The following is a 12539-nucleotide window of genomic DNA, read 5'->3' on the forward strand; positions in this document are numbered from 1 at the left end:
AAAAAAAAAAAAAAAAAAAGAGGAGAGAACTATGGACACAAAGACAGAGACACACAGAGGGAGCCATGTGAAGTCGGAGGCAGAGATTAGAGTGATACAAGCCAAGGAATGCCAGGAACCACCAGATCTGAAAAAGGCCAGAGAGGACCCTCCCCTAGCACCTTCGGCAGGAGCGTAGCCCTGTAGCCCCTTGGTTCCAGGCTTTAGACATTGTTTAGAGAGAATAAACGTCTATTGTGTGAAGCCACCCACAATTTGGTGGTAACTTGTTACTGCACCCTTAGGCAATGAATATACCATCTAATCCTCAGAAGATGCCGCCTGTCAGCCCATTCCACAGATATGGGGAAAAACTGGGGCTCAGAGAGGGTTAGTGACTTGGACAAGGCCCCACAGTAAGCTATGGTAGGAACAGGTGTGGAATCAAAGAATCAGGGACGTCAGTGGGGATCTACTCAACCCCCTGCAATTTGCAGCTTGTGGCCTTGGGCAATTTACTCTCCAAGCCTTGGAGTGTGTGTGTGCGTGTGTGCGTGCGTGTGTGTGTGTGTGTGTGTGTGCGTGTGTGTATGAGACAAGGTCTCACTCTGTCACCCAGGCTGGAACACAATGGTGCAATCACTGCAGCCTCAACCTCCTGGTCTCAAGTGATCTTCCCACCTCAGCCTCCCAAGTAGCTGGGACTACAGAAGCGTGCCGCTATGCCCAGCTAATTTTTTAAGGTGGGGCATAGTGCCATGCACCTATGGCAGATAAGATCTCACTATATTGCCCAAGGTGAGATTTTTTATCTCCATAAAGATCAATGGAGGCCAGGCACAGTAGCTCACACTTGGAATCTCAGCACTTTGGGAGGCCAAGGCGGGAGGATCACTTGAGCCCAGTGAAGCCAGCCTGAGCAACACAGTGAGACCTCATCTCTATAAAAAATAAGAAACAGGCTGGACACAGTGGCTCATACCTGTAATCCTAGCACTTTGGGAGGCCGAGGTGGGAAGATCACTTGAGGTCAGGAGTTCGAGACTAGCCTGGCCAACTTTATGAAACTCTATCTCTGCTTTAAAAACACAAAAAATTAGCCAGGTGTGGTGGCGCATACCTGTAATCCCAGCTATTTGGGAGGCAGAGGCTGGAGAATTGCTTGAACCCAGGCGGCAGAGGTTTCAGTGAGCCAAGATCGTGCCACTGCACTCCAGCCTGGGCAACAGAGCAAGACCCCATCTCAAAAAAAAAGAAACAAAATTAGGCAGTGTTGCATGCCTGGGGTCCCAAGTACTCAAGACACTGAGGTGAGAGGATCATTTAAGCCAAGGAGGTCAAGTCCACAGTGAGCTGTGATCGTCAGCACTGCACTCCACCTGGCGACAGAGCAAGACACTGTTTAAAAATAAAGACCCCTGTCCAACTTCTTTGCTGCACAGATGGGGAAACTGAGGCCCAGAGAGGGACAGCAATGGTTTTCCCTGAAAGTCCCCACCCAGGCAAAGACATAGGTGAACACAGTGGGGCAGGCAGCAGGGGGCTGGTGTCCTCACCATCGTGGTGACAGCTCCTGGTGGCAGCTCCCAGCGGCTCCTGGAGGCCTGTGCTCAGGGTCTCAACTCGTGGTCACGCTTATATCCTAGAATATTACACATTAACTCCCCCAAGGCCATAAATGAGGACTTTGCCCTTTCTACCGGATGTCTCCCTGCCTGCATCTCCCAGTACCCAGAACAAATAGGCAGAAGACTCCTCAGCCAGCTCCACCCCAGCCCGCCCCGAGCATCCTCCTGGCCCCTCTCCAGCCCAGCCTCCCCATCCTCAGCACTCCCAGAGCCCAAGAGGCAAGGCGGCCCCAGCTCTGCTCCGCAACAAACCGCAATGCGGCCGCTTGACAGCACTCCCAGCCTCCCTCACTGAGCCCAGCTTCCCTGTCTGTAAAAAGAGAGATTTGCTTTGCAAAAAATAAAAAGCCTAACCTTCTAATTTTCTATGATGTCATGATTCATTTTCAGAAAATACTATGTTTTCTTCTTCCCTCACCCTATTATTTATCTGATCAGACATGTAGGTTTCAAAACCAACCCGTGGAGTCAAAGAAAAGATCTCAGAGTATTTACAACAAATGGTCAAAAGCGGAGAAGGGCCAGGTGCGGTGGCTTAACGCCTGTAATCCCAGCACTTTGGGAGGCCAAGGTGGGTGGATCACTTGAGGTCAGGAGTTCGAGACCAGCCTGGTCAACATGGTGAAGCCCCGTCTCTACTAAAAATACAAAAATTAGCTGGGCATGGTGGTGGGTGCCTATCAGTCCCAGCTGCTCGGGAGGCTGAGGCAGGAGAATCAGTAGAACCCAGGAGGCAGAGGTTGCAGTGAGCCGAGATCGTGCCGCTGCACTCCAGCCTGGGCGACAGTGAGACTCCGACTCAAAGAAAAAATAAATAAAAGCAGTGAAGGAGTGGGAGGGCTGAGTGGGGGACACGGAGGATGAAAACGCTTTGCTCTTGACTTCTGTTACTTGTGTAAGTGGCATGCTTCCTACAGACAATTAGAGGTATTAAAGAAGAAGAAGAATCCCTCATAATCCCACCGCCACCAGGGACCCGCTTACTCTTTTGGCACGTTTCCTTCCAGGCGGTTTTCCGCACGTTTATATCACAGACACCCCTCTGTCCGTGCAATTGTTTATCTTTCTTCATTTGGGAAACATTAAAGACCACAAATCTATATTTCAGAACCATACTTCAACACCTGCAAAACACTCTACCTTCCATCAATTGAATTTATTTAGCCAATTTCCTTCTGCAAAACACTCACATTAATGCTGCATTAAATCTATTTGGACATAAAGTTCGGCTACACCGTGACAACATATGCACGGCAGATTCCCAGAAGGAGAACTTTTCTAGAGCTCAGGATTTGGCGAGCCAGAGCATTTTCCATCAGAGTTGGCGGCGGCCACCCCGGGCAGGGTGTGGGGAGCTGGCCTTGCCGAGGGCACTCGGTGCCAGGAGCCTGCAGGTGGCTCACTGCCCAGTGCCCACGTAGGACACCACCTTCGGTCCCCAGCCGGCTCCAAATGGGGAGTGACTTCCTCTTTCCACCCACAAGGAAATTGATCCCCTCTCGGCCTTTCTCCCAGGGGCACGGTAAAGCCTCAGCAAGATAAGGAGTTTTAAAACGCTTTCTCCACGGAAACTAATCAACAGAAACTATACCTTTTAAAGGTGGCATTTTTCTGATTATAATAATATTAGCTCACTAGAGGAGGTTTCAGAAAGTACACAAAGTAAAAGGAGTTTACAGTTCACTGGTTTTAAAAGAATGTTCAAAGGACGGGGAACATGACCACAGGTATGATTGAAGTACTTTGCTGTGTATAGATTTTATACCAGTGAGAAACTGAAACAAAAGAAAAAACGCCAGTCTTGGTGGCTCATGCCTGTAATCCCAGTACTTTGGGAGGCCAAGGCAGGCAGATCACCTAAGGTCGCAGCATGACCAACATGGAGAAACCCCATCTCTACTAAAAATACAAAATTAGCCAGGCGTGGTAGTGCATGCCTATAATCCCAGCTACTCAGGAGGCTGAGGAAGGAGAATCGCTTGGATCTGGGAGGTGGAGGTTGCAGTGAGCTGAGATCGTGCCATTGCACTTCATCCTGGACAACCAGAGCAAAACTCTATCTCAAAAAAAAGAAAAAGAGTATTTTTTGAGGCCAAGGCGGGCAGATCATGCGGTCAGGAGTTCGAGACCAGCCTGGCCAACAGGGTGAAACCCGTCTCCACTAAAGATACAATAAATTAGCCAGGCGTGGTGGTGAGTGCCGGTAATCCCAGCTACTGGGGAGGCTGAGGCAGAATTGCTTGAACCCGGGAGGCAGAGGTTGCAGTGAGCTGAGATAGCGCCATTGCACTCCAGCCTGGGTGTCAGGGCAAGACTCCATCTCCAAAAAAAAAAACAGAAAGAAAAAGAAAAAGGAATGGCTGGGTGTGCTGGCTCACCCCTGTAATCCCAGCACTTTGGGAGGCCGAGGTGGGTGGATCACTTTGAGTCCAGGAGTTCGAGCCCAGCCTGAGCCGCATAGTGAGACCCTGTCTCTATGTGGTTGTTAAAAAATCTATTTTAGCTTAGCCGGGCATGGTGGCACACATCAGTAGTCCCAGCTACTCAATGAAGTAGGAGAGTCGCTTGAGCCCTGGAGGTCCAGACTGCAGTGAGCGATGATTGTGCCACTGCACTGCAGCCTGGGTGGCGTGACAGATTCTGTCTCAAAGGAAAAAAAGAAAGAAGAGAAATCCTGATACTCACGTCTGTAACCTTGTCCCCTTAACAACGGCTACTTTCCGCAGGTGTTACTTTCTGAATGGTTACTCTTTGCACATTCCGAACCACTTTCTCCAGCCCTCATCGTTATCAACTCACTGTAAATTCTCAAGGGAACTCTGTTCACGCCCCATTTTTCAGGTAGGGAATTAAGGATCCCAGGACTCACACAATGAGAAAGTAGCAGAGTTTGCTGTCTGACAACCAATCCCTTGCTTAGGAGCCTGCCGAGGCGAGTGGCACTTTCCTCACTAAGCGAAAAGCACATTTGACCTCCAGTGTGACCTTGAGCCCTCTGTGTGGTGGCCACCTCTGGGATGGCCCCAGTGATGGCCAGCTCCTGGTAATCACACCCTTGCATACTCGGCTCCCCTTGAGCATGGCTGGACATGGTGACTTGCTTCTAACTAAAAGAATACTAGCGGGGTGCAGTGGTTCACGCCTGTAATCCCAGCACTTTGGGAGGCAGAGGCGGGTGGATCACAAGGTCAGGAGTTGGAGACCAGCCTGGCCAATATGGTAAAACCCCATCTTTACTAAAAATACAAAAATTAGCTGGACGTGGTGGTGCGCACCTGTAGTCCCAGCTACTCGGGAGGCTGAGGCAGGAGAATCAGTTGATCCCGGGAGGCAGAGGTTGCAGTGAGCCAAGATCATGCCACTGCACTTCAGCCTGGGTGACACAGTGAGACTCCATCTCAAAAAAAAAAGTCACTTGCGGATGATACAGGCCTCAACTCTTGGCTCCACCTCTTCCTAGCTCTGTGACCTTGAGCCAAGTCAGGTGACCTCTGAATTCAGGTTCCTCAGGTGTGAAATGAGAACACTAAGTGTTATGAGGATGAAGAGAGATAACGCCCAGCCCTTCGTTAATACTTAATGGACACTATTTGTTATTATTATCAGGAGCCCAGTGCCCCACCTGTGTCAGCTGTGGAGAAAGCAGTCACCTCCTCCTGGCAGCCCTAGGGACTGTGGGAACATTCTGCCTACAGGCCCCCAGGGCCCCATTATGACTTCCGTGTCCCTGAGACACTTCCACCTCCACGAGCCCCTTCCTACACACATATACATAGGAACTTGATATACATAAATACATGTGCACACATATGTAACTCTATCTTACAGCTTCATCAAATGAATATATCATATATTAAAAATTTGGGGCCGGGCATGGTGGCTCACGCCTGTAATCCCAGCACTTTGGGAGGCCGAGGCGGGTGGATCATGAGGTCAAGAGATCGAAACCATCCTGGTCAACATGGTGAAACCCCGTCTCTACTAAAAATAAAAAAAATCAGCTGGGCATGGTGGCGCGTGCCTGTAATCCCAGCTACTCAGAAGGCTGAGGCAGGAGAATTGCCTGAACCCAGGAGGCGGAGGTTGTGGTGAGCCGAGATCGCGCCATTGCACTCTAGCCTGGGTAACAAGAGTGAAACTCTGTCTCAAAAAAAAAAAAAAAAATTTGGGAGCCAGGTACAGGGCTCACTCCTGTAATCCTAAAACTTGAAAAGGCCAAGGCAGGCAGATCCCTTGAGCCTAGCAGTTCAAGACCAACCTGGGCAAACTGGCAAGACCTAATCTCTACAAAGATAATATATTTTTATTTTTATTTTGAGATGGAGTTTTGCTCTTGTCACCCAGGCTGGAGTGCAGTGGCACCATCCTGCCTCACTGCAACCTCCATCTCTTGGGTTCAATGATTCTCCTACCTCAGCCTCCCGAGTATCTGGGATTGCAGGGGCACACCACCACGCCCAGCTAATTTTTGTATTTTTAGCAGAGACAGCGTTCACCATGGTGGCCAGGCTGGTCTCAAACGCCTGACCTCAGGTGACCCACCTGCCTTGGCCTCTCAAAGTGCTGGGATTACAGGTGTGAGCCCCGATGCCTAGCTACAAAAGATATTCTAAAATTAGCTGGGCACGGTGGAGCACACCTGTAGTCCCAGCTACTGGGGAGGTGGAGGTGGGAGGATCACTTGAGCCCAGGAGGTCAAGGCTGCAGTTAGCCCTGGTCATGCCACTGCACCACAGTCTGGGTGACAGAGTAAGACCCTGGTCTCAAAAAAAAAAAAAAAATATATATATATATATATATTGTTTTTCTTCAACCTAAAACTTTATTTTTTTTTTTTTCTGATGGTATAAGAAATTTCTTATACAAAGGTGGCTCACATCTGTAATCCCAGTACTTTGGGAGGCCAAGGCAGACAGATGAGGAGGTCAAGAGATGGAGAGCATCCTGGATCTACACACATGACTATCAGGTCTCCGCAATGTTTAGGCTGCCTGAGGTTGGGGGTCCCCTGCTCCTGCAGCTCTGACCAGCCAACTTTCTCTCCTTCAGGGAACATCCACAGAGCTGTCGCCTCATCCGGCCCAGGGATCTTCCTGTTTAAGCTGACGGCCAGGTTCCAGGGCCCCTCTCTACACCCCAACAGCTGGCCACACCTGGCCACCCTCCCCAGCTAGTGTCCCTCCAGGACCACGCAGGTCCCCTGGAGCTCTGGGGTCATCCCATCTCACCTGGAATCAGGGTGGGGCCTTGAAGGAAGAAGGAATTTGGAGACTTAGGAGGGAACAGGCTGAAGCCACCTAGCTGTCTCCCTTTCTCCACTCCTGCTCCCACAATCCTTCCAACAACCACTGGTTCTTTGTAAGACAGTAAATGACGGCTGGGTGTGGTGGTTCACGTCTGTAATCCCAGCACTTTGGGAGGCCGAGGTGGGTCGGATCACAAGGTCAAGAGATCAAGACCACCCTGGCTAACACGGTGAAACCTCGTCACTACTAAAAATACAAAAAATTAGCCGGCATGGTGGCGTGAGCCTGTAGTCCCAGCTGCTTGGGAGGCTGAGGCAGGAGAATCATTTGAATTTGGGATGCAGAGGTTGCAGTGAGCCAAGATCGCGCCGCTGCACTCCAGCCTGGGACACAGAGCGAGACTCCATCTCAAAAAAAAAAAAAAAAAAAAAAAATGTAAATGACAACATCCCACTCTCCTGCTTTGAAACCCTCCAGGTTTCTCCTTGTACTTAGAACAAAATCTAAACTCCCCTCTCAGCTGACCAGCCCACAAGATCGGGTCTTGTCCACCTCGCAGCCCCAGCTCACCCCACCGACCCCCTGGCCACAGTGACATCCTTGAATCCACCAGGCTCATTCTATCCTTCTGTCCTGTTCCCTCCGCCTGGGACTCTTCTGCAGCTCTTGGCTGGATTGAGCTTTTCATCATGTCAGTTTTAACTCAAAGGTGGGTGGATGGATGGACAGTTGGATGGCTGATGGGTGCTGTGATACTATTCTATATATACAGAAAATAGGTTTTTGCCCATGGTTTCTGGCTACAACTCACAGCCTTTGTTAGTGTCTTGTTATAATGTTGGGGTGCTTTCGGCCTCAGGAACAGGCTCAGAAAACAGACTCTTCGCCTGCCCTTCCTTCACCTGCTGCTCTCTCTCCTCATGGTAGGAATTTCCCCCCGCCTTTCTGTCTTAGAACAGAAATTCTGGCCAGGTATGGTGGCTCATGCCTGTAGTCCCAGTACTTTGGGAAGCTGAGGCGGGCAGATCACTTGAGGTCAGGAGTTCGAGACCAGCCTGGCCAACATGGCGAAACCCTGTGCTCTACTAAAAATACAAAAATGTTAACCGGGCATGGTGACGGGCACCTGTAATCCCAGCTACTCAGGAAGCTGAGGCAGGAGAACCGCTTGAACCCAGGAGGCGGAGGTTGCAGTGAGCTGAGGTCATGCCATTGCACTCCCACCTGGGTGACAAGAGTGAGACTGTCTAAAAAAAACCAAAAAGAACAGAAATTCTTCCTTGAAGAAATGCTCTGAGCTACTTTGATTATATAAGACCCTCATTTCAGAAGGGGTCCTGCCCCATCCCTTGGAGTAAGAAGTGCTGCACAGAGAGGCCATGAAGAATCTGAACACACAGGCCTTGCTGGGGTGGTTCCACACTAGTCCATTAATATTCCATCAGATCTTTCTCCCCATTCACAGTTCTACTCAGAGGTCAATCATGCCGGCACAATGAGGTCCCCAGAAAAGGCCCGGGGGATAGAGTTTGGGCAGCTTCTGAGATAGCTGAACGAATGGTGGTTTCTGAAGGATGGGACCCCCAGGTGAGAGGTGGGGGAAGCCCCTTCCCTGTAACCTGCCCTATGCATCTTTTCATCTGTATGTTTTCTAACATCCTTTATAGTAGACCAGTAAACATAAGTGTTTCCCTGAGTTCTGTGAGTCACTCTAGCAAATTAACTGAAACCAAAGAGGGGTTGTGGGATCCCCACTTGAAGTCCAGAGGCTCAGACTTGCAACTGGTGTGGAGGGAGAGAGGAATCAGTCTTGTGGGACTGAGCCCTCGACCTGTGGCATCTGACGCCATCTCCAGGTAGATGGTGTCGGAATTGAATCAGAAGACACCCAGCTGATTGGCAGCCAACACAATCGACTCCTTGCTTGTTGCTGGAGAATGCCACAACCCCCTCCCGCACCACCATTTGGCGCACCACCATTTGGTCAGAGAAGTCTTTTGTATTGATTGTTGTACTATAAGAGCAGAGGAAAGAAATGCAGTTTGACCTTAACACGTCAGTTTTTTTGTTTCTTTTTTTTTTTTTTTTTGGGACGGAGTTTCGCTCGTTACCCAGGCTGGAGTGCAATGGCGCGATCTCAGCTCACCGCAACCTCCGCCTCCTGGGTTCAGGCAATTCTCCTGCCTCAGCCTCCTGAGTAGCTGGGATTACAGGCACGTGCCACCATGCCCAGCTAATTTTTTGTATTTTTAGTAGAGACGGGGTTTCACCATGTTGACCAGGATGGTCTCAATTTCTTGACCTCGTGATCCACCCGCCTCGGCCTCCCAAAGTGCTGGGATTACAGGCTTGAGCCACCGCGCCCGGCCCAACACATCAGTTTTAACTCAAAGGTGAGTGGGTAGATGGATGAACAGATAGACGGATGGATGGATAGATGAATGGGTACATGAGCGGATGAAAAGGTGAATGGTGTCTGGCGCAGTGGCTCACGCCTGTAAATCCCAGCACTTTGGGAGGCCAGGGTGTACAGATCACCTGAGATCAGGAGTTCAAGACCAGCCTGGCCAACATGGTGAAATCCCGTCTCTACTAAAAATTAGCTGAGCGTGGTGGTAGGTGCCTGTAGTCCCAGTAACTAGGGAGGCTGAGGGAGGAGAATCACTTGAACCCAGGAGGCTGCAGTGAGCTGAGATTGCACCATTGTACTCCAGCCTGGATGACAGAGTGAAATTCTATCTCAAAAAAAAAAAGAAAAAAAGGTACATGACTAATTGGGTGGACTGGTGAGGAGGTGGAGGGAGGGGTGGATGGGTGGATGGTGGATGGGCAGCTGGAAGTACTCATCGGAGAGCTCCAAAGGGGCTCCAATCCAGTGAGGCACAGCCCCTCCCTCCCTCCCTCTTGCCCCCTCCGTGGTGTATTATCTCAGCCTTTTGAACCAGGAAGACTCCTTCTCAGGGCCACACCGACTTACACACATGTGGTGCTGGGTGAATTTACAGAAAAGATCAAGTTCTGTGTCCAGCTTCCTGTAAGTGACAAGAAGATTTTTCATCTCTGTGTCTTTAGAAATTGAAGAGGTAAACCAAGCCGCTCCTGTGACTTGGGTGGTCCTTCAGTGCTCTTCCTCAGAAAGGGAGACCTGAGTCCTGAGCATAGTGAGTGCAACTCCTTCTCCCTGGCCCAGGCCACACCGTCGTTCCATGAACAGTGGAGCCTTTTGTTTTTTTTTTTAGATGGAGTTTCACTCTGTTGCCCAGGCTGGGGTGCAGTGGTGCGATCTTGGCTCACAGCAGCCTCTGCCTCCCAGGTTCAAGTGATTCTCCTGCCTGAGCCTCTCAAGTAGCTGGGATTATAGGCACCTGCCATCACACCGGGCTAATTTTTGTATTTGTAGTAGAGACAGGATTTCACCATGTTGGCCAGGCTGGTCTTGAACACCTGACCTCAGGTGATCCACCTGCCTCAGCCTCCCAAAATGCTGGGATTACAGGTGTGAGCCACCGTGCCCAGCCTGAGCCTTCTACAGCTTAATCACCCAGTCCCAGCTGTCCATGCAGGCAGATACCTGGGGATGGTGAGGAGAGAGTAAAACAGCAGAAGCAATGAGGCACTGCTGCTCACCCCAGCATTCCCACCCCGCCCCAGCTTCTGGCAGGATTCTATCTGCCAAGGGCAGGACTACATCCGCCTCCATCTTTGTGTCTGCCAAGCCGGGAGAGGAGCATTTATCTGTCCCTACTGTGGTAAACAACCAGAGGAGGTCCTCCGCCAAGTGCGGCGCTAGTCTTAGGAGCACACTCACTCCCAAGGCTTCTGTCCACCCTGAGCACCCAAGGCCACTGGAAGCCCCCCTCTTCTTGAAGTCTGTCCCTGGGGACAATCCTGTCCCTCTCACAGTTGGCCCTGGCTCTGCCCTGGGCCATGCAGCACCCGCTGCATCACTGCTCTCCTGATGGCTGCGGTCTCAGGACCATCTGGGCTCCCGACACCCCAGCAGTACCCTCTACCTACATAAGCCTCCGTCCTCCAGGAGAAGCAGCCACAAGACCCAGGGCCTCACCTCCCAGAATCAGAATCCGAAGGATTCCAGGGGCCCCTAAAATCAACAGGTACAGGCCTTCAGGGAAAGGTCCATTTCAGAAGCCGACCCTTTCTTTTTAGGATGGGAGCAGGACCCGGGCCCCATCATACCCTTGCAGGGCAAGTTCAAAACCCTGGAGACCCACCAAACAGACCAGTCATGAATCCTCACCTAATTCCCAGAGCCCCTGGGGAGACCACGGGCCGCAGGAGAGCAGATGAGACTGCGGTTGGGTGTCCGGAGCTGCTGCCGACTCAGGCACCTCCATGGAACGACACTGGCCTCAAGTCCTCGCTGCCTCTTACCGGCTGTGTGACCTTGGGCAGGCCAGGTAGCCTCAGTTTCCTAGCGAATGCATGTAATGGGCTTGGCATACAGAATATGGCACATAGTAGGTACTCAACTATTATTATTCTGTGTTTAATAGCTAGTTGTCTGGCATTTACTGAGCATACCACACACACTGGGCCATTTCGAGGCCTCTCGCCTGCATCGTGAGCTTACTAATGAGGTGCTCACCTGGGACCTGCCTGGAGCCGGCATTCTCTCCTCCGCACATGTGACAGTGACAGCCCCAACCCTCGTTTCCCAGCAGCTGCAAAAGAGGTTGGGCATGATGACCTCCAGCTCGCTCAATGTCTAAGGATCTCTGGGTCTCAGTTTCCCCCTCGGCCACCTCCTCCTGCCCCTACCACCCACCTCCCAAGCTGAGGGTTTCACTGGCCTGCCGTTATTCCTGGCAGAATTCCAGGGTCCTCCAGGCCTTCCCTCTCTGACCTTCATGCTGCACATCCTCAGCCCAGCACAGGAGTCAATTTTGCCAAGAGGTTAAGAGACCTCGGCCCTGGTTCTCCATTTCCTAGCAAGCAACTGACACTTGTTTGGCTTTATAAATTAAGGTTTCAACTCTTGGCCAGGTGCGGTGGCCCACACCTGTAATCCCAGTACTTTGGAAGGCCGAGGCAGGCAGATCACCTGAGGTCAGGAGTTTTCGACCAGCCTGGCCAAACATGGTGAAACCCCGTCTGTACTAAAAATACAAAAATTAGTGGGGCATGGTGGCTCCTGCCTGTAATCCCAGTTACTCAGGAGGCTGAGGCACAAGAATCATTTGAACCTGGGAGGAGGAGGTTGCGGTGAGCCAAGATTGAGCCACTGCACTCCAGCCTGGGAGACAGAGCAAGACTCCATCTCAAAAAAAAAAAAAAGTTTCAATTCTTGTATAGTATGCTGCTAGTGGGAATATAAAATGTTGCAGCTGCTACGATACATAGTTTGGCAGTTCCTCAAAAAGCTAAACATAGAATTACCATATGATCTAGCAACTCCACTCCCAATTACGTACATACCCAAAGGAATTGAAAGCAGGAACTCAGACTAATATTTGTAAACCGATGTTCATAGCAACACTATTTACCAGACCAAAGGCGGAAAAACCCAAGCATCTACCAACAGGTGAAAGAAGCCGGGCATGGTGGCTCACACCTGTAATCCCAACACTATGGGAGGGCGAGGCAGGAGGACTGATTGAATCCAGAAGTTCAAGACCAGCCTCAACAACATCGTGAAACCTTGTCTATACAAAAAAATACAAAAAAT

The 12539-nt window shown here is 50.7% G+C and overlaps 1 protein-coding gene across 3 annotated transcripts in view; it reads right to left on the reverse strand.

The window, feature by feature from the left end:
* LGALS2 (galectin 2) overlaps positions 1–11840 on the reverse strand; it is a 15956-nt gene extending 4116 nt beyond the window's left edge. Inside the window, exons 1-2 of one of the 3 annotated variants that reach the window (XM_017508939.2) lie at positions 11640–11831; positions 1536–1621 (exon numbers count right to left, since the gene is read on the reverse strand). In XM_017508939.2, the coding sequence (XP_017364428.1) occupies positions 1536–1538 (3 nt within the window). In that variant the 5' untranslated portion in view covers positions 1539–1621; positions 11640–11831. Of the gene's footprint in view, positions 1–1535; positions 1622–11111; positions 11236–11639 lie in introns of those variants that run through there. The other 2 variants (XM_037731533.1, XM_037731532.1) reach the window with 2 other exon arrangements.
* Positions 11841–12539: the final 699 nt, after the last annotated feature.

Source organism: Cebus imitator, unplaced genomic scaffold (assembly GCF_001604975.1).
Source record: "Cebus imitator isolate Cc_AM_T3 unplaced genomic scaffold, Cebus_imitator-1.0 Scaffold404, whole genome shotgun sequence".
In the NCBI taxonomy this organism is placed as follows: Eukaryota; Metazoa; Chordata; class Mammalia; order Primates; family Cebidae; genus Cebus; species Cebus imitator.